The following is a 23,847-nucleotide window of genomic DNA, read 5'->3' on the forward strand; positions in this document are numbered from 1 at the left end:
CTGTACCAGGCCCGTCTCCCGCCTCCCACCTGGAATTTCATTTTTCTTTTCTTTTTTTTTTTTTTTTTAAAGATTTTATTTATTTATTTGACAGACAGAGATTACAAGTAAGCAGAGAGAGAGGAGGAAGCAGGCTCCCAGGACGCTGGGATCATGACCTGAGCCGAAGGCAGAGGCTTTAACCCACTGAGCCACCCAGGCGCCCCTCGAATTTCATTTTTCAAACACAGTTTCCCCCGACCCTCGGAGTGCCCTTTCCTTTTGCGGGAAGCGGGGCTTTGGAGGAGGATAAAAAAGGTTCCGGGTGCGAGGCGAAGATGGAGGAAGGCGCCCAGACCCCAGACTGGGACAGCGATGAAACAATGATTGATGAGTCGGTGACGGAGAGCGACCTGGATGAAGAGGAGCTTCCCTGGAGAAGGTGACCACAGTTAGCGCCAGCCCTTGGACAGTGAGCCCGCCATTCTGCTGGGTACTGGCAGTGGAGTGGCCCTTGGAGATTTGCGTAGAAATTACCAGATGAATGTGCAATGGCGGGCGGAATTCAAGTCTTGTGAGGCAGCTAGGCCTGTGCTAAGAACTTGTAAATAAACAAAACACAATCCCCCCAGCCTCCAGTTTAGGACAAAATGAGCTTTCTGGTAGATGGCTTTATGGCATCTAAAAGAAGAAAAAGCAGAAGCAAACTTAGCCAGAGTCTCCAGGTTGTACAGGCAAACAAGTTTTGGGTCTAAATTTCTGAAATGCATTTTGCTTAAGCAACTGGAAGCACTGATCTAGGAGATGGTTAACAATTTCAGGAAAAGAATGTGTGATGGGGGAACCATTTACTGCTAAACTGGAAACTAATACTTTTTAAAAATCAAAAAAGATGGTAGTTTATTAAAACCTTGAACATACCTAGTTCTCTGTGCTCGATCCAGGGGAACTATATAAGAGATGAGGCCATTGCTTTTGAGAAACCTACAGGCCAAGGAAGTCACATAAATAGATAATTTCTTTCTTTATTTCTTTTCTTTTTTTTTTTTTTTTAAATAACCAGGTAACTTAAATAAAATGCGATAGTCCAGGGATGGAAGTATGCTTTGGCTGGTTTAGGAGCCCAGGTAGTCTTTTGAGATTGGTGGGGTTGACTTACGAATAGAGGCTTTAAGGTGGGTTAAGAATTAGGCAGATGAAGAGGTGTTCTAGGCTGAGGGAAATGCATGGGTAAGGTTGGGGGGACAGCATTGTGTTGTGTGCTGTAATGTACAAATAGTTAATTCTTACTGAAGTGAAGTGTTAAATGGTGAGACGGGGAGTGATGGGAGATGAGCCTGGAGAGGAAGGTAGGGTGAGGTAATATAAAGCTTCATATATCCTGCGAGTGTGCTTGTAAAATGTTAAGTGGAAGAGAAGCATAATCAGATTTTTGTTCACTCAAGCATGCCCTAGAGCAGAGCTTTTCAAATTTTAATGCCCTTATAAAGTCACTTCTGAATCCCATTAAAATGCGGAGTCCAACTCTGAATTTCTATGGTGGGATCTGAAATTCTGCATTTCTAGCAAGCTTCCAGTTGGAATTACTTAGAGCAGAGATGATGATACCCAGGTTTTTGCTCATTTATATATACACACAGTAATATTTGCTGTTGGTGTACAGGGAGCATTTCTGACTAATACATTGAGTCTTAAAACAACCACCACAGTCATATCCACATGCTGGTTCATATGACCAGAAAGACATTTCTCTGAGCTTTCTTACTTCAGAACAGTGCCTTGCAACTAAGGCCACCTCCAGGGATAAGTGTTAAGAGAGATGCTCTCTATACTCTTGAGCATGTGGTTCTTCTGGCAAGAGAGACAGGTTTTGTCTTGGATTTTCAAGTGCCCAAATTGCCGTGATTGATAGTAGTATATTTCTAATCCTAAAGAGAGAAAACAAATAAAACTCAGAGATTTCCTTTCACACTTTCTGGCATTCACAGGGTTCCCTTTCCCTAGTCTGCTGGATAGAGATAGGGGGTGTCTTATGGAGTTTTTGCTGTCTGAGCCCACTCTGCAGTTTTAGGATTAGGCCTTGGATCAAAGCTGGAGACAAATAAGGGAATAACAAAACAACAAAAACAAACTCTGAAATTCACCTGTTTCATCATGGTGTGACTTCAGTCCTCAATCTACCTGCTATTGTTTACTTTTCAGATTACGCAGGAAGCTTTTAAAAAATACTCTTGAGTTTTTGTGTAATGAGAGGAAAAATAGGCTTTAGATAGCTCACTCTACCTTGGCTGGCCAATCTTTTTCTTCCCCTGTGATTCATTTAAAATGCTTCTCTGCAGTGCCATATAAACATCATTTTTTCAGACCTCATAGCTCAAGGTTAAAAACTAGTGTTTTGGGGGTGCCTGGGTGGCTCAGTGGGTTAAAACCTCTGCCTTCGGCTCAGGTCATGATCTTAGGGTCCTGGGATTGAGCCCGAATCGGGCTCTCTGCTCAGCAGGGAGCCTGCTTTCCCCTCTCTCTGCAGGCCTCTCTGCTTACTTGTGATCTCTGTCTGTCAAATAAATAAATAAAATCTTAAAAAACAAAACAAAAACAAAAACTAGTGTTCTTATTGGCATGGCAGTATAGTTAAAGTCTAAGCATTGCTGGAGCTGAATTGCTGGGGCCATTATTTAGTGTTGCTTTCCTTTTTTTCTCATCTTCTTTGCTTATGTGCGGTTTGTTTTGGCTGTTTTTTTTATGCACAAGGTCTTTAACTAGAATGAGGGACACAAGTTCTAGTAGAGATCCCCAAGAGGCAAAACATACAGTTTCACATAGCTAAATAATCCTTAAATGTTGCAGCTATTAAGGTCTTTTTTCGAAGATGGGAGAAAGGGTTTAGGAAAGGCAAGTCTTTTTATAAAGAACCAGGCTGCCAGGTGTGTTAACTGTGTCTGAAAAAACACTCTTTGTGAGTCTGGATTAAGTCCTAGCTTTCCCTCTGGAAACCATATCCAAAAGTGCATACAGTCTTTTTTTTTTTTTTAAAGATTTTATTTATTTGTTAGAGTGCAGGTACACACAAGCAGAGGGAGGGGCAGAGAAAGAAGCAGATTCCCCTCTGAGCAGGAAACCCACCAGGGTACCCAGGGAACCCCCTGAGATCATGATGGGAGCTGAAGGCAGACCAGACGCTTAACCAACTGAGCCATCCAGGCACTCTGCATCCAGTCTTTTTTTGTGGCTTTGTAGGTGTTGCTATTCATCTTTTGTAAAAATTCAAGTTGCTGACTAATAAGATTTTGTTAGCTTGTAATTTGTTTTCTAAGAGGCATGATCCTTTTTTGTATATATGCCCTGGAAATCTTTTATCAACCCTTGTATTCTGTTTCAGCCTCTGCTAAGGTTAACTGCTCTATAGCATGAAGGGATAGATCTCAAATTAATCCTATTCAGTAGATTTAAACAGAACCATCGTAGTTCATTGTTAAATGGATTTGTGTATGTGCTCAGTCACGTGTCTTCTGAACATTATAATTGCATTTAATAAAAAGCTAATTCAACATAATTACCCTGCAAGAAGGGTGTTAATTCTGTCCCTCAAGTCAGACCAACACCGTCTTCATGTGAATTGTCTAGATAGAAAAATACTCGTTACAATACTCGTTACTGAGGAAGGAGGGAAAGAAAGCAAAGTACAAGATGACAAGGATTTAATAACCACATTAAATTGGCTAAAGAAACTGATATTTGGGGGACTCCTGGGGGCCTCAGTCAGTTAAGCATCTGACTCATGATTTTGACTCAGGTCATGATCTCAGAGGTTGTGAAACTGAGCCCCACCTTGGGCTACAAACTCAGTGGGGAGTCCGATTGAGATTTTCTCTCTCCCTTTGCTTCTTCCTCCAATCCTGTGCATGCGTGCGCATGTGGTCTCTCTCAAGTGAATCTTTAGGAGGGCAGCACGTGATGTAATGAGCCCTGGGTAGTATATAAGACTGAGGAATCACTGACCTCTGCCTCTGAAACCAATAATACATTATATGTTAATTATTGAATTTAAATAAAAAAATAGTGGATGCAAAATAAGTAAAAATAAATCTTTAAAATAAAAGCAACATTTTGGTCAGGGTGTGTATCAAAGTAGTAGCAACTCCAGTGATAAATAAAGCACAGTGGTGCCAAGTACTATGTTTAGAACTGTTACACTGAACTGTGCAATCAAAACTTCGATAAAATATAAAATTGAAACCCTAATTGTCTCCCAAAATTTTATTGTACTTTTAACAAAACAGTGAATATTATTTGAAGATTTCCATCAAATTTTGCCCAAGTTTTCCTTTTAACTCAGCCATCTAATTTCTACTTCTCTCTTCTGTTTTTAGTACTCGGTACTATTCCATTTTTCCAGTATTTCAAAGTTAAATTTTATTATTAAAATACTGTATCTGTAATGAAGTGGTCATTGACTTTTAGAGTATTAGTTATTAATGTAGTCTAGTAGTTTGACTAGAACTCACTAAGAAATTAATGTCTGTTTTCAGTTAATTTATTGACTGAACATGAATATGAGTAATTCTTCTGGTTTGCACTCTTTTCATTTTCCTTTTAGAATTTAAAATAGCCCTCACTCCTCTCTAAAGGGGGGAAAAAAAAAAAAAACAAAGATTTATGCAGAGGAAATTATCCCTGAGACATTTGCAAAAATGAAAAATTAAAAACAAGTGTTTTAGAATTATATAATGCTTAAATAAATTATATCCTTATGCTTAAATAAATAAATAAATAAATCGTATGTCCTTATGAAGGAGTATTATCAATATTTAATGCTTTTAGGAAGAATTTTAGTGACTTTGCAAATATTTCAATATAATGTTAAATGTGAAGTGTAGTTTCTTAAACTTTATACAGATTGATCCAAACTTTGTGAAAGAATTTTTGGTTCTAACGTATGTAAGCCTCCATAGAAAGCTAAAAGGAGATTTCTATCTTCATACTTATACTTCTCTTTATTGCCCGCATTTTCTACAGTTTTTTTGAATAAGTACTGTATTTACATGGTTCAGGGAAGTTTTTTTAAGTATTAAAGGGTGTATAGCAAAAAATCTCCTTCTCATCCCTATCTCCTCAGCCACTCAGTCCTCTTTTCCACAGGCAATCAATATATTTGATTTTTGTCCTCACAGAGATATTTTCCAAGTTATGTATATATGTTCTCAAACATATATAAAATTGTTTTCTAAAAAATAGAAGCACTCTGTCAAAGGGTTTGGGTGTTTGTAATCTTGATAGTTGAATTATTTGGGTTTATCTCATAATTAGAAAGGCTTTTTTCCTTCACAATGATAAAAGAATCCCTCCTTAGTTTCTTTTATACTTTTTGTTTCATTTTAAACATTTACATTTTGATTCATATGGGATTTTTATTTGGAGTACAGTGTCAAGTATGGATGCAACTTAATTATTTTCCATATATCTCCTTCATTGTCCCAATATTATTTTTTTTAAATCCTATCTTTTTCTCTGATTTGAAATGCCACTTTTTAAATAAACTTAATTCATATGTGTACATGAGTTTACTTAGGAGATTTTATTCTGTTTGTTGGTCTGTCATTTTATGTGCTAGTTTCACATTTTAAAAACATTTTATTTATTTATTTTAAGATTTTATTTATTTATTTGACAGAGAGAGATCACAAGTAGGCAGAGAGGCAGGCAGAGAGAGAGAGATGAGGAAGCAGGCTCCCTGCTTAGCAGAGAGCCCGATGCGGGACTCGATCCCAGGACCCTGAGATCATGACCTGAGCCGAAGGCAGCGGCTTAACCCACTGAGCCACCCAGGCACCCTAAAAACATTTTATATCCAAAAATATTTTAATGTCCTATGAGTTATTGTTATTTTAAAACATTTTCCTGGCTGTTCTTATTTATTTTACCACATGAACTTTAGAATCAGTTGTCTGGTTCAATAAAAAGTCTTGCTAGTGGGGCGCCTGGGTGGCTCAGTGGGTTAAGCCGCTGCCTTCGGCTCAGGTCATGATCTCAGAGTCCTAGGATCGAGTCCCGCATCGGGCTCTCTGCTCAGCAGGGAGCCTGCTTCCCCCTCTTTCTCTGCCTGCCTCTCCATCTACTTGTGATTTCTCTCTGTCAAATAAATAAATAAAATCTTAAAAAAAAAAAAAAAGTCTTGCTGGTACTTTTATTGGTATAAAGTTATATTTATAAATTTACTTACGGAAAATTAACATCATGTTACTTTTTCATTAAGATACAAATTACATGCAGCAGAATTCATCCTGCGTGTTTTGATAAACACATACAATTGTGTAATAACCATTACCACAATGAAGATAAAAAGCAGTCCCATTAGCCTCCATAATTCCCTCATGCCTTTTTTGTGTTATTTTTAGATTAAAAAAAAAAACCCTCAAAAAATTTTAAAAAGTAAAATAATTCTTTTAGGGACATTAAGATGAATAGTTTCGGTTTTTTGTTTTTTTTTTTTTTAACTTCTGGGACATTAAAATGAAGGGTTTTCTTTTTTTTACTTCTTTTTTTTTTAAGATTTTATTTATTTGTTAGGGTGGGGGCGGGGGAGAGAGAGCATGCCTGAGCATGAGCACAAATGGGGAGCAGCTGGCAGAAGGAGAAGCAGGCTCTCTGCGAAGCAAGGAGCCTGATGTGGGACTCGATTCCTGGACCCTGGGATCATGACCTGAGCCAAAGGCAGGCACTCAATCAACTGAGCCACCCAGGCATCCCTAGGTATTTTTACTTAGAAAAGTGTGCTATAGTAATGGTGTTAATCTATATTTGAATAATAAAATCTTCAATCCTTGGTAATGGCCAGTAGTAATTGAATCAAAAAAGATAATTTTTCTCCTAATAACGGGAGCCAGCATTTACTCTCACAGAGGGTTTGTTAGATTAAGGACTGGAATCCTTTTTATTATTAGTTTTAGTGGTGCTGAGAACTATTAGGAGGTATGGGTTTTGTTGTTGTTGTTAATGGTTACTTATTTTTCTTAGTAACCTGTTCTTTGTAATGTATGTGAGATTATATGTGTGATGTATTTTTGTGTTTGGGAATGGAAAACAAGATAGTTCTGTAAATTTTTTTAATCTCTCCCCATTTTTTTTTTTAAACTTCCACTATTGTCTTTTACTAAGCTTTTAAAACTGAGGAGTACTTGGCTGTCTCAGCTGGAAGAACATGTGACTTTTAATTTCAGGGTTGTGAGTTCAAGCCCTTGTTGGGTATAGAAATTACTTAGATGAATAAATATTTTTTAAAAACTATGTGAGAATCCACACAGTGGCATACTATGAATTGATAAAGAGGAACGAAGAAAGTTTCTTCCCCTGCACTGATCAATCTACTGGATTTATTGTTAAGGAAGAAAAAGTAAAGAGATATATAGACTGCTACTGCTTATCTAAGACTGGGTGAGGGCATGGATACTCACATTGCTCATATTTTCAAAAACACATTGGAAGGATAAACCATACAATTTTTAAAAATGGGAAGTGAAAGAACAGATGGGTGAAGAGACAAGATGAGACAAGACTAGACTTCTCTAAATAGATCTTATTTTATACATTTATGGTTTGCATAATTATAAAACAAACCAACATGAAAAATTTTCTAAAAAGCAAAAGAGGGGCGCCTGGGTGGCTCAGTGGGTTGAGCCTCTGCCTTCAGCTCAGGTCATGATCCGGGTCCTGGGATCAAGCCTCACATTGGATCTCACCCCCTGCCTGCCTCTCTGCCTACTTGTGATCTCTCTCTCTCTTTGTCAAATAAATAAATAAATAATATTAAAAAAAATAAGAGGCAAGATTAAACAGGTGAACCTAATTATGTATTGACTTGGTAGCATAATTGATTTTTATTTTCCTAATATTTAGTAGTGTTGAGCATCTTTTTGTTAGCTATTTGTACATCTTCTTTGGATAAATTTCTTTTCAAGTCCTTTTCCTAGTTTTGAATTCTGTAGGGTTTTTAAAATCAGAAAACACAAACACATTAAATCTGCCTACTAGCGTACTCACCATGGCATATCATTGCTGTTTTTTAGTTTTGTATTTGTCACTGGATTTGAAGCTTCTTGAGGGTATGGATTGTGTGTCTTCTGTCTTTGTTACTTTGATGCACCTTAGAACATAGTGGGAAGTAAATCCAAAAACTGAAGGAATTCTATCATTTTGAAAATATATACTCAGATTCAGTCCTGGAATTCTAATCTCAAATTCTCTGTGGTATAGAGAAATGTGAAGGAGGAAACCTACCTGTACTGTTCCCTCAAATCATCTCACTTCATCTCTGTTCAGAAACTATATTGATATTCATCCCTTACTCCCAAGTACTCAGAAATAACAGGGTTTTATAAAAATTAACTAGACCATATAAATAAGTCTTTATTTTTCATCTTATATAAGTTTTTAATTAAAGGGTACACATCTAAAAAAATATTTTGGTGTAGATATTAATAGTGTGGTATAACGAAGAATTTTAGCAAGTTTAAGTATAATAACAAATTGTGGTTAAATTGTTAGTCTTTGTTTAGGAACATAATCTGTATTTTCTGTTTTGTTATTTGAAAGGTTGCTCTTTGATCAAGACACATCTCTTAGATCTGAGTTCAGTCTCCATCCTGGTATAAGTGGAATGTACGAAGGTGAGAAAAAATTTTTTTTTACTAAGTAGTCCCTTTAATTTGCCAAGTGTTATTACTCTGTCAATTTCTCCTTTTATAGTTAGTTTTGCTTTTAACTTTACACAGAATTAGTTTCTTATACTCATCTGTAATAGAGTCCAAGGTCTATTAAGGTCTGTTACTATAAAGATAGCAAGGGAAGTTATAACTTCTGGAAGATGTTAATGACTCCTTGAGAGGCCTTCAGATAGCTCTTCTGCTTGCAAAAATTTCCAGCTTAGCCTAGAACTTGTTTATTTGCAAAAGTGAATAGTACTTTTTAATAACCAGCCTATTTCAGACTGAAATACCAAATATCCTTTGTTTAATTTTATATATTTAATTTTTTGAATTTGAGTATAGTTAATGCGTAATGTTACATTAGTTTCAGGTATACACCATAGTGATTCAACATTATGGGTTATGCTAGGCTCACCATAGTTTCAGCTACCATCTTTTACATATAATGTTATTATAATATTATTGACTATATTTCCTATGCTGTGCTTTTTATTACTGTGACTTATTTATTCCATAGCTGGAAACCAGTATCTTCCACTCCCATTCACCCATTTTGTCTATTCCCCCCACCCCTGTCCCCTTTGGCAACCACCAGTTTGTTCTCTGTATTTATAGGTCTGGTTCAGCTTTTTTTTGGTTTGTGAATTCATTTGTTTTGTTTTTTTAGATTCCCTGTATGAGTGGAATAATACAGTATTTGTCTTTCTTAGTCTGGCTTATTATACACTAATAACAAAGTACCAGAAAGAGAAATTGAGAAAACAATCCCATTCATAATTGCAGCAAAAAGAATAAAACACCTAGGAGTAAACTTAACCAAGGAGGTGAAAGACCCATATTCTGGAAATTATGAACTACTGATAAAAGAAATTGGAGATGACACGAACAGAAAGATATTCCATGATCATGGATTATAGGAATTAATATTGTTAAAACATCCATATCACCCAAATTCAGTGAATGCTTATGGAAATACCAACAACATTTGTTACAGAACTAGAACAAATCTAAAAATATCTATAGAGCCGCAAAAGAGCCTGAATAGCCAAATCAGTCTTGAGAAAGAAGAACAAAGCTGGAAGTGTCACAATCCCAGACTTCAAGGTATGCTACAAAAGTGTAATAACCAAAACAGTGTGGTACTGGCACAAAAGATTGATGGAACAGAGTAGAGAACCCAGAAATAAAGCCACACTTATCGGATCAATTACTCTATGACAAACTAAGCAAGAATATGCAATGGGGAAAATACAGTCTTTTCAAAAATGGTGCTGGGAAAACTGGACAGCTACAAGCAAAAGAATGAAACTGGACTAACTTCTTATACCATACACAAAAATAAACTTAAGTGGATTAAAGACTTAACCATAAGACCCGAAACTACAAAAACCCTAGAGGAGAACACAGGCAGTAATTTTTCTGACATTGGCCCTAGCATCATTTTTCTAGCCAGATATGTCTTCAAAGGAAAGGGAAATAAAAGCAAAAATAAACTACTGGAACTACATCAAAATAAAAAACTTTTATACAGTAAAGGAAATCATCAACACAATGAAAGACAACCTACTGAATGGAGAAGTTATTTGCAAATGATATATCTGATAAGGGGTTAATTTCTTTTTTTTTAAAGATTTTATTTATTTATTTGACAGACAGAGATCACAAATAGGCAGAGAGGCAGGCAGAGAGAGAGAGAGAGAGAGGAGGAAGCAGGCTTCCTGACGAGCAGAGAGCCCTATGCAGGACTCGATCCCAGGATGCTGGGATCATGACCCGAGCCGAAGGCAGAGGCTTAACCCATTGAGCCACCCAGGCGCCCCTATTTCTAAAATGTATAAAGAACTTACACAACTTGATACCTAAAAAACAAACAATCTGAGTAAAAAATGGGGAGAGGACCCAAATAGACATTTTTTTAAAGAAGGCATACAGAGAAATGCAAATCAAAACCACAAAGAGTTATCACCTTAGACCTATCAGAATGGCTAAAAGCAAAAAGACAAATAACAAGTGTTGGTGAGGCTATAGAGAAAAGAAACCCTTGTGCATGGATGGTAGTAATGTAAATTGTTAAAACTGTAATAGGAAACAGTGTGGAGGTTCCTCAAGAAATTAAAAAAAATAATACCATATGATCCAGTGATTCCACTACTGGGTGTTTACCCAAAGAAAATGAAAACACTAAGTAAAAAAATATATATGCACTCTTATGCTTATTGCAACATTATTTACAGTAGCCAGGATATGGAAGTAACCTAAGCGTTCATTGGTAGACAAATGGATAAAGAAGATGTGGTGTATATGTATATGTGTATATATATGTATATGTGTATGTATAGTACACAGCCATGAAAAAGATGTGATGGACCAAGAAATATGGATGGACCAAGAGGTTATTATGCTAAATGAAAGAAGTCAGACTGAAAAAGGCAAATACTGTATGATTTCATTGATATGTGGTACATATATTTTTTAAAAGTACCTTTTACCTACAGTTTTCTATACTTCCTGAGTCCACTTCTAGGTCAATTTAAATGCTTATAGAAAAATATATCACTGAGCATCATGGTTCAAAAAGATATATTTGCAATAACTATTTAAGGGGTACGTTATTTCTTTTTATGCTTTCTTCTTGGGAGCCTTTTTTTAATTTTCAAGGATGTCTGAAAATAGGTGTGGTAAAAAGGAAAAATTTCTTAAACACCACAAAGATCTTTTATTTATAGTTCAGAAAGTCTTTTCACAGTACATCATTTCACTTGGTACTCCAGTGGGAAGTTGCAATTTCATCTTGGAGATATTTTTCTTACATGTATTTGGAAGAGGCAATGTGTAATAATAGTCTCAAGAACGTGCTTTTATGTCATATAAAGTACCACTAAGAAGAAGTTAGAGGTGTGTTTTAATATTCCAACCAAGTTTTTTCTTCGCTTTCCTTTTTCTTTTTCGTTGATTTTCCAAATTGATAGAATTTGTTACTTTTGCTAACTATTAAAAGAATAAAATTTTTCTCTCTATATATATATATTTCTAAAGATTTTATTTATTTGACAGACAGAGATCACAAGTAGGCAGAGGCAGGCACAGAGAGAAGGGAAGCAGGCTCCCTGCTGAGCAGAGATCCTGATGCGGGGCTCGATCCCAGGACCCTGGGATCATGACCCATGCCAAAGGCAGAGGTTTTAACTCACTGAGCCACCCAGGTACCCCAAGAATAAAAATTTTCTAAATATAATACTATATAATGTAGAAAGTGTAAGGTCCCACCCCCTACTCTTCCCTACAATTCCATTCCAAGAATTGCCAGTGTTTAGTATTTATATATTTTTCTAGACTTTTGTATGCCAATATGAATATCTTTTTTATAATCAGTATTGTGTTAAATATAGTTCTTTCCTTGTTATATTGATCTTCCTCAACTTTTTAAATTGCTGCATGATATTCTGTATGAATCTACCCATATTTAATGAATTGATAATATTTTTGGTATTTCTCAATACTGTAATAAATGTGACTGTTCTAGTATTTATACCTTTGCCTGCTTTTCTGGTTATTTCCTTAGTATAACTAGCAAAAATTATATTTGATTTTAAAAGAAACATGTCAGATCTTGACACATATTACCCCTAAAAAAGATGACTTTTTCCTTTAGATCCAACAAAGAATATATTCAGTCTTTGCCAAACTGCTAAATAAAAAGTATCTGATTATTTTAATTTACATTTTCAAAGAGTAGCAAGGTTAGACATACTTTATATTGAGTATTCCTTACATGTCTCATAAATTATTCTCATTTTATTATTGATTTATAAGATCATTTTATATATTAAAGATAATAAAACTTTGTCATATATATATATGGAAAATAGTTTCACTCAGTTTCCTAGTTAACTTTAATGTTCTTCTTGATATATTTTGTAAGCAGAGAGTTTAAGGTTTTCTTTTTTAGAGTTTTTACTTATTTGAGAGAGAAAGAGCACAAGTGAGGGTGCTGGGCAGGGAGGCTGATGTGGGGCTGGATCCCAGGATCCTGAGATTGTGACCTGAGCTGAAGGCAGACACTCAACCAGCTGAGCCACCCAGGTGCCCTTAAGTTTTTATATAACAAAACCTGTCAGTCTTTTCTTCTGAGGTTTCTTGTTTTTTTTTCCAAACTTGGAAATATTTTGCCTACCACAAGATCATAAAAGTTTTTCTTTTATCTTTATTTACATTTATTATATTTATTCATCTTTTTGTCACTGTTTAAAATGCCATTATTATTTTATATTAAATTCCCAGATATATATTTATATATAGGTTTGTTTTCCACTTATTTTGTTTCATTGTTCTATTTGACTATATTCGGTGATGTGCCAGCACTGTTATTTTATGAGCCCTAGCTTTTAGTACGTTTCTTTATCTGGTAGGGAAGATATCCTCCTACACAGAGTAACTGGCTGTATTATTCATTCTGAGCTCCTTTGGTACAAACAGCAATATCAGTGAAGTATGAGACTACCCATGGTGATCCTTCAGTGTACCCTCTTCCATCTTTGGTTGGTGTGATTTGCTCTGAGCTGAGTGGTTTTCTGAGATTCTCATGGAAGAAATTCATATAGTTATTCCTGAAGGAGCCACACCTTTTCCCATGCAGAGTGATATACTGTTTACCTGTGTTTGGTTTCCCTTTAATCCAGTCTCATCTTCTGATCCATAGTGCATATATTTCCTTTTTTTTTCTCATTGCTATTTTTTTTTTCTCATTGCTTTTTTTCTCATTGCTTCAGATTTAAAAAAAAAAAACTAATTTCAAAAAACAGCAACAACTAATTTCTTTGGATTCTTTTTAGGAACTCGGAAGGGAAGAAAAGTTAAAATATGAGATCACCTCCCCATCCTTTTTTAAAAAAATCTGAAAACCTAATTTATACAGGGTAACTCCATTTTATAAAACACACACACACACACACACTAAAGGATCAGAAGGAAATCCACAAGTATGTTATGAATAATTATCTCTGGGCGATTATTAGTATCTCCTTTATACTACTTTATTTTCCCAAGTTTCTACAGTGAGCAGGTATTTACTTTACTACTTAAAAAATATGGAAAAGGGAATGATGGGATAATAATGTAACTTACTAATAAGAAGTCAAATATCTGTTCTAATCCTAGCTACTCAGGAAGCCAAACAGTCTATAATTGGCTAAACTTGGAAAAACAATTTCAAATATCCAGTGAGGATCTTATTCCTGTCTTAAAAACACAAACTCTGTTTTTGGATTATAGATTAGTATTAGGAGTTTTAAAAAATGACCTCACACAGAATTGAAAAAGAAGAAAGTATTCTCTCTAAGGGGGTTTAAGTCTGTATTTCTAAGGGGGTTTAAGTCTGTATAGTGTCTCTATGTATCCTTTGTATTCATTCCACCTGAAACTAAGAAATATCAAGTATTATTTTATTCCAGTGTAGTATATGTTTCTTTGAAATTAATAATTTAAAGACTTTGATATGTAAAAGTGGCAGTTAGGAAATTATAATTTACAAAATAATTTTTAATGACATTTTATAATTTCTGTAAAATCATGGAGTCATTGTCAAAGCAGAGCAATAAACCTGTTGCAAATGATTTATGATTATATTTCATTCTAGGCACACCTTCTCCTGAGATTCAACTTGCTTTCAAATTCAGAGAGATTCCACAAGAGCAGAAGAGTAAAAATAATATAATGCCGCTTCTTAGTGAGAAAGAAGTCTTACAGGTATATATCATATTGATTAAATACACACTTATTAAAAATTGGAAATGCTATTTTAAAGAGGGCCAAATTACTAATGATTAATTCTTTTTGTTTATTATTTTCCTTCTTTCTTCTCTTACTTGGTTTTTACCCTTTCTTAGCTAGTCATTCTGTTTTTCCGTTGCAACTTCATTGAAAAGCAGTTGTTTTAGAAGGAGGTATTTAAAATATTTCATTTTTTCCTCTCTTTTCTCTCTTTCAAGTAGAAGTGTGGAAGTGAGAGAAACAGAAGGTTAAAATAGAATATAATAATTATGATTTTCATCTAGAGATCACTTTAAATTTGTGAGGAAGATGTTAGTCTGCATGGTATAATTTGAGATACGGGCTACTGAAAGGCCCTTCTATTATCTAATGTATGTGTGAGTGCATGTGTATATATATACACTTACATACACAAATTTTTATTTGTTTCTTTTTAATGTAGTCACCCTGGGGAGAGATAAGGGGTGATTTAGTTAGCACCTGTGGCATAAATAAGTCAGCTAACCAGAGATACCTATAAAGTCTTAAGGAAGGAAGGGACCATAGATACATTTTTTCCCCCTCTGAGGATAAAATAAAAATCCTAACATTTTTATTGATTGTTTTGAAATGAATGAAATATTCACACACATGCATTTTTATGAATGAAGATAGTTAATTTTACACAGATTGAAGACTTCAGGGAAAAATTGTGTTGTTTCCTTTTTAGAATAAGACAACTCAGCTTTCTTTTTTATTATACTGAAAACATTTCATCAGAGATGCTGTATTCTGTCGTGAATCTCAAATTTGGGTTTTTTTAATCAAAGAATAATTGCCATACAGTATTGTGTTAGCTTCAGGTGTGTAACATAATGATTTGATATTTACATACATTCTCAAATGGTCACCACAGTAGGTTTAGTTACCAGCAGTCCCCATACAAAGTTGTGACAGTATTATTGTTTGCATTTTCATATCTCATATTTTATAACTGGAAGATTTTACCTCTTACTCCCCTTCACCTATTTTGTCCATCTTCCCATCTCCCTTCCTCTCTGACAACCATCAATTCTCTGATTTATCAGCCTATTTCTGTTTTATTTTATTTATTCATTTGGGTTTTTTTTTTTTAGATTCTACGTGTAAGTGGCATCCTAAGATGTTTGTCTTTGTCTGTCTTACTTCACTTAGCATAATGCCCTCTGAGTCTATCTGTGTTGTTAAAAATTGCAAGATTTCATTTTTTATGACTAAGTAATATTCCTGTGTGTGTGTATGTGTATTTAGGTTACTTCTATATCTTGATTATTGTAAATAATGCTATAATGAACATAGGAGTGATTATGTCTTTTTGAATTCATGTTTTAATTTTCTTCAGAAAAATACCAAGAGGTAGAATTACTGGATCGTATGGTAGTTATAATTTTAATTTTTTGAGTAACCTCCACGCTCTTTTCCATTGTGGCTGCACCAGTTCACATTCCCACCAACAGTGCATGACAGTTCTCTTTTATCCATATCCTTACCAACATTTGTTGTTTTTTGTCTTTTCGGTTTTAGCTGTCCTGACAGGTGTAAAGAGATATCTCTTGTGATTTTGATTTGCATTTCCCTGATGGTTAGTGATGTGTATCTTTTCATGTGTCTGTTGGTCACCTGTTTGTTTTCTTTAAAGAAATGTCTGTTTGGGTCCTCTGCCCACTTTTTAATTAAAAAACTGTTTAGGTTTTTTGTTGTTGTTTTTGCTCTTGAATTGTATGAGTTCTTTATCTGTTCTGGATGTTAACCTCTTATCAAAATATTATTTGCAAATATGCTGTCTCATTCATTAGATTGCCTTTCTTTATTCTAATTAATGGTTTCCTTCACTGCATAAAAGTTTCTTGTTTTTATTTATTTATTTTTTAGAGAGAGACAGTTAATAGGGGGAGAAGAGGGAGAGGGAAAGAGAGAATCCTAGCCAGGCTTTATACTGAGTGAGGAGCCTGAATTGAGGCTCAATCCCACAATCCTGAGGCCATGATCTGACCTGAAACCCAGAGATAGGTGCTTAGCCAACTTAGCTACCCCATTGCTCTGTGATTCCAGTCTTTTAAATCAAGAGTTGTTTTGTGGCCTAATAATGTGATCTATCCTGGAGAATATTTTATGTGCCCTTGAGAAGAACATGTTTTCTGGTTTTAGATGGAATATTTTGTATTTATCTGTTAGGTCCATCTGTTCTAAGCCATTGTTAGTGTCATTCAAAGCCGTTGTTTCCTTGTTGACTTCTTTCTGTATCCGTTGATACAAGTGGGGTGTTAAAGTCCCCTAATTTTATTGTATACTGTCAATTTGAGAGGTATTTTAAACAAATGTTATCAGTAACTGATCAATAAATAAAACAATACCAGGAATGTTTATTCTGCTATACTGAACATGAGGATAGTTTGTGTGAGATATCTGTTGCCTGCTGGCGACCCAGGGTTGGTTAGGCTGATTTGACTGTAGAGACTTCTTCCACACCACTCCCAGTGATATACTATTCAGTTGAAGAGAATGATTTCACATATTTTTGGTTGAGGATATATAAATAGATTTGCCCCTTTTCCAGATCCTCCAAATTAGCACAGTTAACTTAAACTTTTTTTCACCTCCTATACCCTACCCCCAACAGATGAAATAAAACAAAAACTGTGCAGCTTAAGGAGCCATCAAAATATAGGGGTGGTAAGGGCAGGAAAATAATGACAGTCACATGAATCAAAAGGATAAACAGCAATTTGGATGCCTTAGGAAAGAGTTGATTGAAATGTATACTTGCATTTTGTTAATTAACAAATAACCAACTCCAGCCCCCATTGTATTTGAAGTATTAGCTCTTAAGTATTATTTTTGCCTATGGAGGAGGGGAAAAACATCATCTATCAGGAGCAAACTTCCTTCTTACTTCCTCTCTTATTTTTTGTATTTTCCTTACCTAGGTAGGGTCAAGTCACTGATCTATAGTAAGGGATCTATAGTAAGGGAAATGACTGGAGTATTACAGGTATTTGAATGAATTATTTTGTGAAGATAAAGAAATCTCTAGTAAGTATATAAGTATATACATATATGCTATTTAATTAATCCTTGGGAGTTTCTAGGTTTACTTCTTGAAATTCCTTCTTGTCTCTGGGTCTTCAGAGCTTTGTAAGGTCTGCTTGGGAAGTATATATATGTGGAACTAATCTAATAACCTTGAAGTACGTAAAAATGCATTATCAATAAATAACAGTGAATGTTCATTGGAGAATATTGATGTTTTCTCAGTACTTTGTGTTTTCCTGTTATTATGGTTTTTCATTGATTGAACAATGCTTGGAAACTCAGACTGAAGACTTTATTTTCAGAAAACGTTGTTATTGATCATAGAAACATAGAGGGCCCCCAGAGAGAGATCTTTTTCTAAAGATCCACTTAGATGGAAACAAGAAATTAAATGTTTAAAAGTGATGAAAGCTGGTATGCTGCAAAACTTAAAATGCAATCATTTATCAGTGCATTTTATCTTTCTCTTTTTTTTTTTTAAGGAACACAACTTCAGATTTTCTGGCATGACTTAAGAATTTGGCAAAAGTCATTTAGTATTTAAACATTGTAACACAGAGGTTGTATGATTTTTGGCCCTCAAGGAGAAATATTAGAACTGAGAACCTGACAAAAATGGCTTACCAGAACCATTGTGGATTAATGAACTAGGAATAAAAAGAGGGGCACATCCTTTCTCTTTATTTAATCTCCATAAATTATTTTATGGAAAGAAATTTTAAAAACTAAACACAAGAGCTAAAATTCTTAGAAGAAAACATTGGGAAAAAGTATAATGACATTGGATTTGGCAATGATTTCCTGGACAAGAAAGCCCAGCAACAAAAGAAAAAATAAATAAAGCTAGGCTCATGAAAATTAAAAACCTTTGTGGATTAAAGGACATTATCAACAGGTGAAAAGGCAACTTAAGAAATGAGAGAAAATATTTTTAAATTGTTTATCTCATTAGGGATTACTACCCAGGATATATAAAGACTCTTAGAACTCAGCAACAAAAAACAAACTGATTTAAAAATGGACAAAGGACATGAATAGACATTTCACCCAAATAGACTAGTGGCCAATAAGCACATGAAAGATGTTCAGCATCATTAATTATTAGGGAAGTGCACATGAAAACCACACTGAGATCCCACCTTACACTCATTATGGTAGCTATTATTAAAAAAAATAATAATAACCAGTATTGGTTAGGATCTAGGAAAACTGGAATTCTTTCTTATTGCTGGCACCAACAGATGAGGTGATAAACAAAACGTGTTACATACAATGTAATTAGAAAGGGAAGAAATAGTGATACATGGTACAACATGGGTGAACCTTAAAGCCTCATGCTAAGTGAAATAAGTCAGAAACAAAAGGACTAATATCGAATGGTTCCTTTTATATTAGGTACTTTGAGTAGTCACAGTAGAGACTGAGTAGTAGAAAGAAAGAAGCAGGATAGGTATCATGGATTGAGAGAGGGGTGAATGGGGAGTTAGTGCTTAACAGGTATGGAGTTTCAGTTGGGAAAGATGAAAAAGTACTCTAGATGGATGCTGGTGATGGTTGTACAATAGTATGTGCAAAATGCCACAGACCCATATGTGTAAAAATGGTTAAAATTGTGAATTTTATGTTGCATATATTTTACCATAGCAGAGAAGATGCTAAGAAAGAATAATGCAAGAATTTTTTAAATATTAAATTTTAATTAATGCATTGTATTAGAATTTATCAGTTAAAAGAAAACTACCTTTTTTCCCCCTAGCAACCTCAAGATGAAATGGAACAAAATGAAGCTCTGTTCCCGTAAGTATACTAATTTTGGGCTTTATTATATTGTAGATTTCTTTTTGTAATTTTACTCTTTAAAGTGAGTCTTCATTTTCTTAAGAGTTTTAGAATTATTGTATATTTTTAAATAATTGTCCCTTTAGCCATCTAAATATGTTATTTTGAAACATTCTAGATAAGTTTCATTTCATGAGAAGGTTTGGTTCATATTAAGTTGATTTTCTGTCTTCTAATATTATTTAAAAAGAAAATCTATAGCATAGCATGGAGGAATAATTTATAGACCTTATTGAAATTAGGCTTTATAGGACTGTTGTTCTTAAAAGACTTTATCCTTTCAGCTCTTTTAAAACCATGATTCTCAAAGTATGGTCTATGGACTCTTTGGGAGTCCTTGAGACTTTTTCCAGGCGGTTTTTGAGGTCAGAACTATTTTCATAATAATACTAACCTGTTATTTGCCTGTTTCATAGTACTGACATTTGCACATAGATTGCTAAAGAAAATGGTAAGTAAAATGCTGAAGCCTTACTAGGATTAGGGCAGTGGCTATATTTTTCATAGCCATGAACTAGCAGTTAGGAAGAAAAAAGCCGAGGTTCATTTAATGCATGTGGTGAAGCAGAAAAATTTTTGTTTAATTAAATTTTTACTTTTGAATATATATCTTTTTTTTTTTAAAGATTTTATTTATTTACTTGAGAGAGAGACAGTGAGAGAGAGCATGAACGAGGAGAAGGTCAGAGAGAGAAGCAGACTCCCCATGGAGCTGGGAGTCCCATGCGGGACTCGATCCCGGGACTCCAGGATCATGACCTCAGCCAAAGGCAGTCGTCCAACCAACTGAGCCACCCAGGCGTCCCTATATATCTTTTTGATATGGTTGTGTTGATGGGGGAAGTATGCCCAAGTACTTCTGTGAATACTGAAGTGTGGTAGTCTTGAGAGTACTTGCTTGAGTTGTAAACATTATAAGAAAATTAGCTCACTTTTTCTTTTAACTTGAAAGAATAATTGGCAGACAAAATGGTATTCACACTTGGGTATATGGCAGACATTTTCTTCAAAATCAGTGAAGTAAGCCAGTCACTTCAAGGAAAACAGCTGGTGGTATTTGTTGCCAATGAAAAAAATTCAAGCTTCCATGTGAATATTAGTGTAGAAAACTTGTTTGTACCACCTTGACCTTGATGGCTTCCAGTACTTAAAATTTTCCAGTGAAATCAGTGGTAATATTTACAAAGGTGGTCTTTTTGATGTTTAAGAGTATTATCAATATAAGGAAGATTTGCATAATTCAGTGAAACAGTATTTTCTAAAAGACAAATGCACAATTTACAATCACTTACTGGTGAAAGATCCGTTCAAAGTGCAAGGTAGAGCAATGGATCATAATGGCACAGAATACAAAAAGTCTATCAGACACATGAAAAAATGTTCATCATCACTAGCCATCAGGGAGATTAAAATTAAAACTACATTGAGATATCACCTTACACCAGTTAGAATGGCCAAAATTAGCAAGACAGGAAACAACATGTGTTGGAGAGGATGTGGAGAAAGGGGAACCCTCTTACACTGTTGGTGGGAATGCAAGTTGGTGCAGCCTCTTTGGAGAACAGTGTGGAGATTCCTCAAGAAATTAAAAATAGAACTTTCCTATGACCCTGCTATTGCACTCATGGGTATTTACCTCAAAGATACAGATGTAGTGAAAAGAAGGGCCATCTGTACCCCAATGTTTATAGCAGCAATGGCCTCGGTCGCCAAACTGTGGAAAGAACCAAGATGCCCTTCAATGGACGAATGGATAAGGAAGATGTGGTCCATATACACTATGGAGTATTATGCCTCCATCAGAAAGGACGAATACCCAACTTTTGTAGCAACATGGACGGGACTGGAAGAGATTATGCTGAGGGAAATAAGTCAAGCAGAGAGAGTCAATTATCATATGGTTTCACTTATTTGTGGAGCATAACAAAAAGCATGGAGGACATGGGGAGTTAGAGAGAAGGGGGTTGGGGTAAATTGAAAGGGGAGGTGAATCATGAGAGACTATGGACTCTGAAAAACAATCTGAGGGGTTTGAAGTGGAGGGGGGGTAGGAGGTCAGGGTACCAGGTGGTGGGTATTGTAGAGAGCACGGATTGCATGGAGAACTGGGTGTGGTGAAAAAATAATGATACTGTTACTCTGAAAATAAATAAATGAAAAAAAGTCTATTGGTGTTTCAATTTCTATATTTCCAGTAAGCTTTAAAGAAGTTATTCCTTTTTAGAGTTTTGATGTGATATTTGCTTTGGTATGATACTATACTTAAAATACTCCTTCCTGACGCCTGGGTGGCTCAGCGGGTTAAGCCTCTGCCTTCGACTCAGGTCATGGTCTCAGGGTCCTGGGATCGAGCCTCGCATCGGGCTCTCTGCTCAGTAGGGAGCCTGCTTCCCTATCTCTCTGCCTGCCTCTCTGCCTACTTGTGATCTCTGTCTGTTAAATAAATAAATAAAATCTTTAAAAAAAATTTTTTTAAAATGTGAAATAGTGTTATTCTTTTCATTAATTTTTTTCATTTTCATAAGCATGTAATCACATGTTATTGGATTATTACTGTTACTTTTATTTATCTTTAATTTTATTTTTTATGTTAATTCCAGTATAGTTAATATAGTGTTATATTCATTTCAGATTTATAATGTAGTGATTTAGCAATTCTGTATGTTCTTCAGTGTTCATTATGACAATGTGCTGCTTTTTTTTTTAAGATTTTATTTATTTATTTGACAGAAATCACAAGTAGGCAGAGAGCCAGGCAGAGAGAGAGAGGAGGAAGCAGGCTCCCTGCTCAGCAGAGAGCCCGATGCGGGGTCTGATCCCAGGACTCTGGGATCATGACCTGAGTTGAAGGCAGAGGCTTTAACCCACTGAGCCACCCAGGCACCCCGACAAGTGTGCTTTTACTGTTATTTTTAAATTAGTGATTATATAAAATTTTTCCAATTTTATCTCCTAATATGTGAGTATAAGTAAGTATATGCCACATAAATTAAAGTTCTCTGGGTTCCTCAATAATTTTTAAGAGTATAAAGGAGATCAAAGATCAAAAAATTTTGAGAACCACTATATGTAAAAACCCTATTACTGAATATATCAGCACTATAAGTTCATCTCCAGAAATGGAGAAGAAAAAACTAGGGAAGACTAACACAGCATCCATAATCTTACTGCCCAGAACTGTTGTTAACATTTTGGTACATTTTATTTTAGGCTTTGTATATAGCTTTATTTATATTTTCTATCAAATAAAATCATTCCGTGGGTATTCTTTTGTATCCTACTTAAAAATTTTAAGTAATAATAAATCACAATTATTTTCTCGTGTCATATTTTTAAAAATATGAATTTTAATGGCCTCACAGTATTTCACTGTATAACTTGACTGTACTGTAACACATTTAACTATACCTCTACTGTTAGACATGTACAATGTTTGCTATGTTGCCTAATATGAATGACTATATTGTAATAGTTTAGTTAAGAGTTTGCTCTATTTTCAGAATTATGTCTTAAATTCTCTTTTGCAATTAAAGGGAAAAATTCTATTGTTGACTCAAAGTATGATTCAGTTTTGTTTTAAATCAGCTTGTTCTTCTCAAAGAATTGCATTTTAGGGGGAAAAAATCAACATTCTTTTCTATATGCCTTAGAAATTATATATATTGAGCAGTTTCATTTCCATTTTTAAGGTGGCTTATATTAATCATTTCTGTTTTTCAACAGGAGAGAGTGTTCAATTTATTATTCTTGCTTAGGCTTCAAGTAGCTATACCTGGTATCTAAAAACTGCTCTTAAAACAGCTAAAACAGGGACGCCTGGGTGGCTCAGTTGGTTAAGCAGCTGCCTTCAGCTCAGGTCATGATCCCAGTGCCCTGGGATCCAGTCCCACATCAGGCTCCTTGCTCCGGAGGGAGCCTGGTTCTCCCTCTGACTGCCTGCCACCCTGTCTGCCTGTGCTCCCTCTCGCTCTTTCTCTCTCTCTGACAGATAAATAAATAAAATCTTAAAAAAAAAAAAATCTTAAAAAAAAAAACAGCTGAAACAAGAAGCTTTTTTTGTTTGTTTTAAAGGGAGATATCTTGATTGTGTTTACATATAGTAAATTGGATTGAGGGGAAAAAAGTAGTTAACTGATTGCTTTTCTTCAATCAATTTTTAATTATCCCAGGGCAGATGATAAAAATTATAGATTAGGCATGACCCTTATTTCAACTGCTTTCCATCAATATTTCATACATGTTCTTTTACTGTAAAATAGAAGAACGATAAATAATACTTGAGGATTTTCTCATTAGTCACTTGTACTTACATCTAAAACTGTAATGACAAACTTTCAATGTACTTGAGGATTTAGATAACCAGGAACATAATTCAGAACCAATTTTTTCTCCCCCGCTACCCTCATTTGATACACAGTCATCCCAAAGTGACTTTTATAACTAAACTTAAGGTTGTCTTATTTATACTCCTAAATTTCATCCATTAATTTTCAGCTGTTCCTTCATT

The 23,847-nt window shown here is 35.0% G+C and overlaps 1 protein-coding gene across 1 annotated transcript in view; it reads left to right on the top strand.

Annotated features, from left to right (window-relative positions):
• Positions 1-232: 232 nt before the first annotated feature.
• Positions 233-23,847, top strand: part of ANKRD31 (ankyrin repeat domain 31) — a 149,098-nt gene continuing 125,483 nt past the window's right edge. The window contains 4 exon segments of the mRNA XM_082724937.1: positions 233-421; positions 8,569-8,642; positions 14,317-14,426; positions 19,258-19,298. Coding sequence (XP_082581063.1) covers positions 318-421; positions 8,569-8,642; positions 14,317-14,426; positions 19,258-19,298 — 329 coding nt within the window. The 5' untranslated portion in view covers positions 233-317.

Source organism: Mustela nivalis, assembly GCF_964662115.1.
Source record: "Mustela nivalis genome assembly, chromosome: 3".
NCBI classification, from domain to species: Eukaryota; Metazoa; Chordata; class Mammalia; order Carnivora; family Mustelidae; genus Mustela; species Mustela nivalis.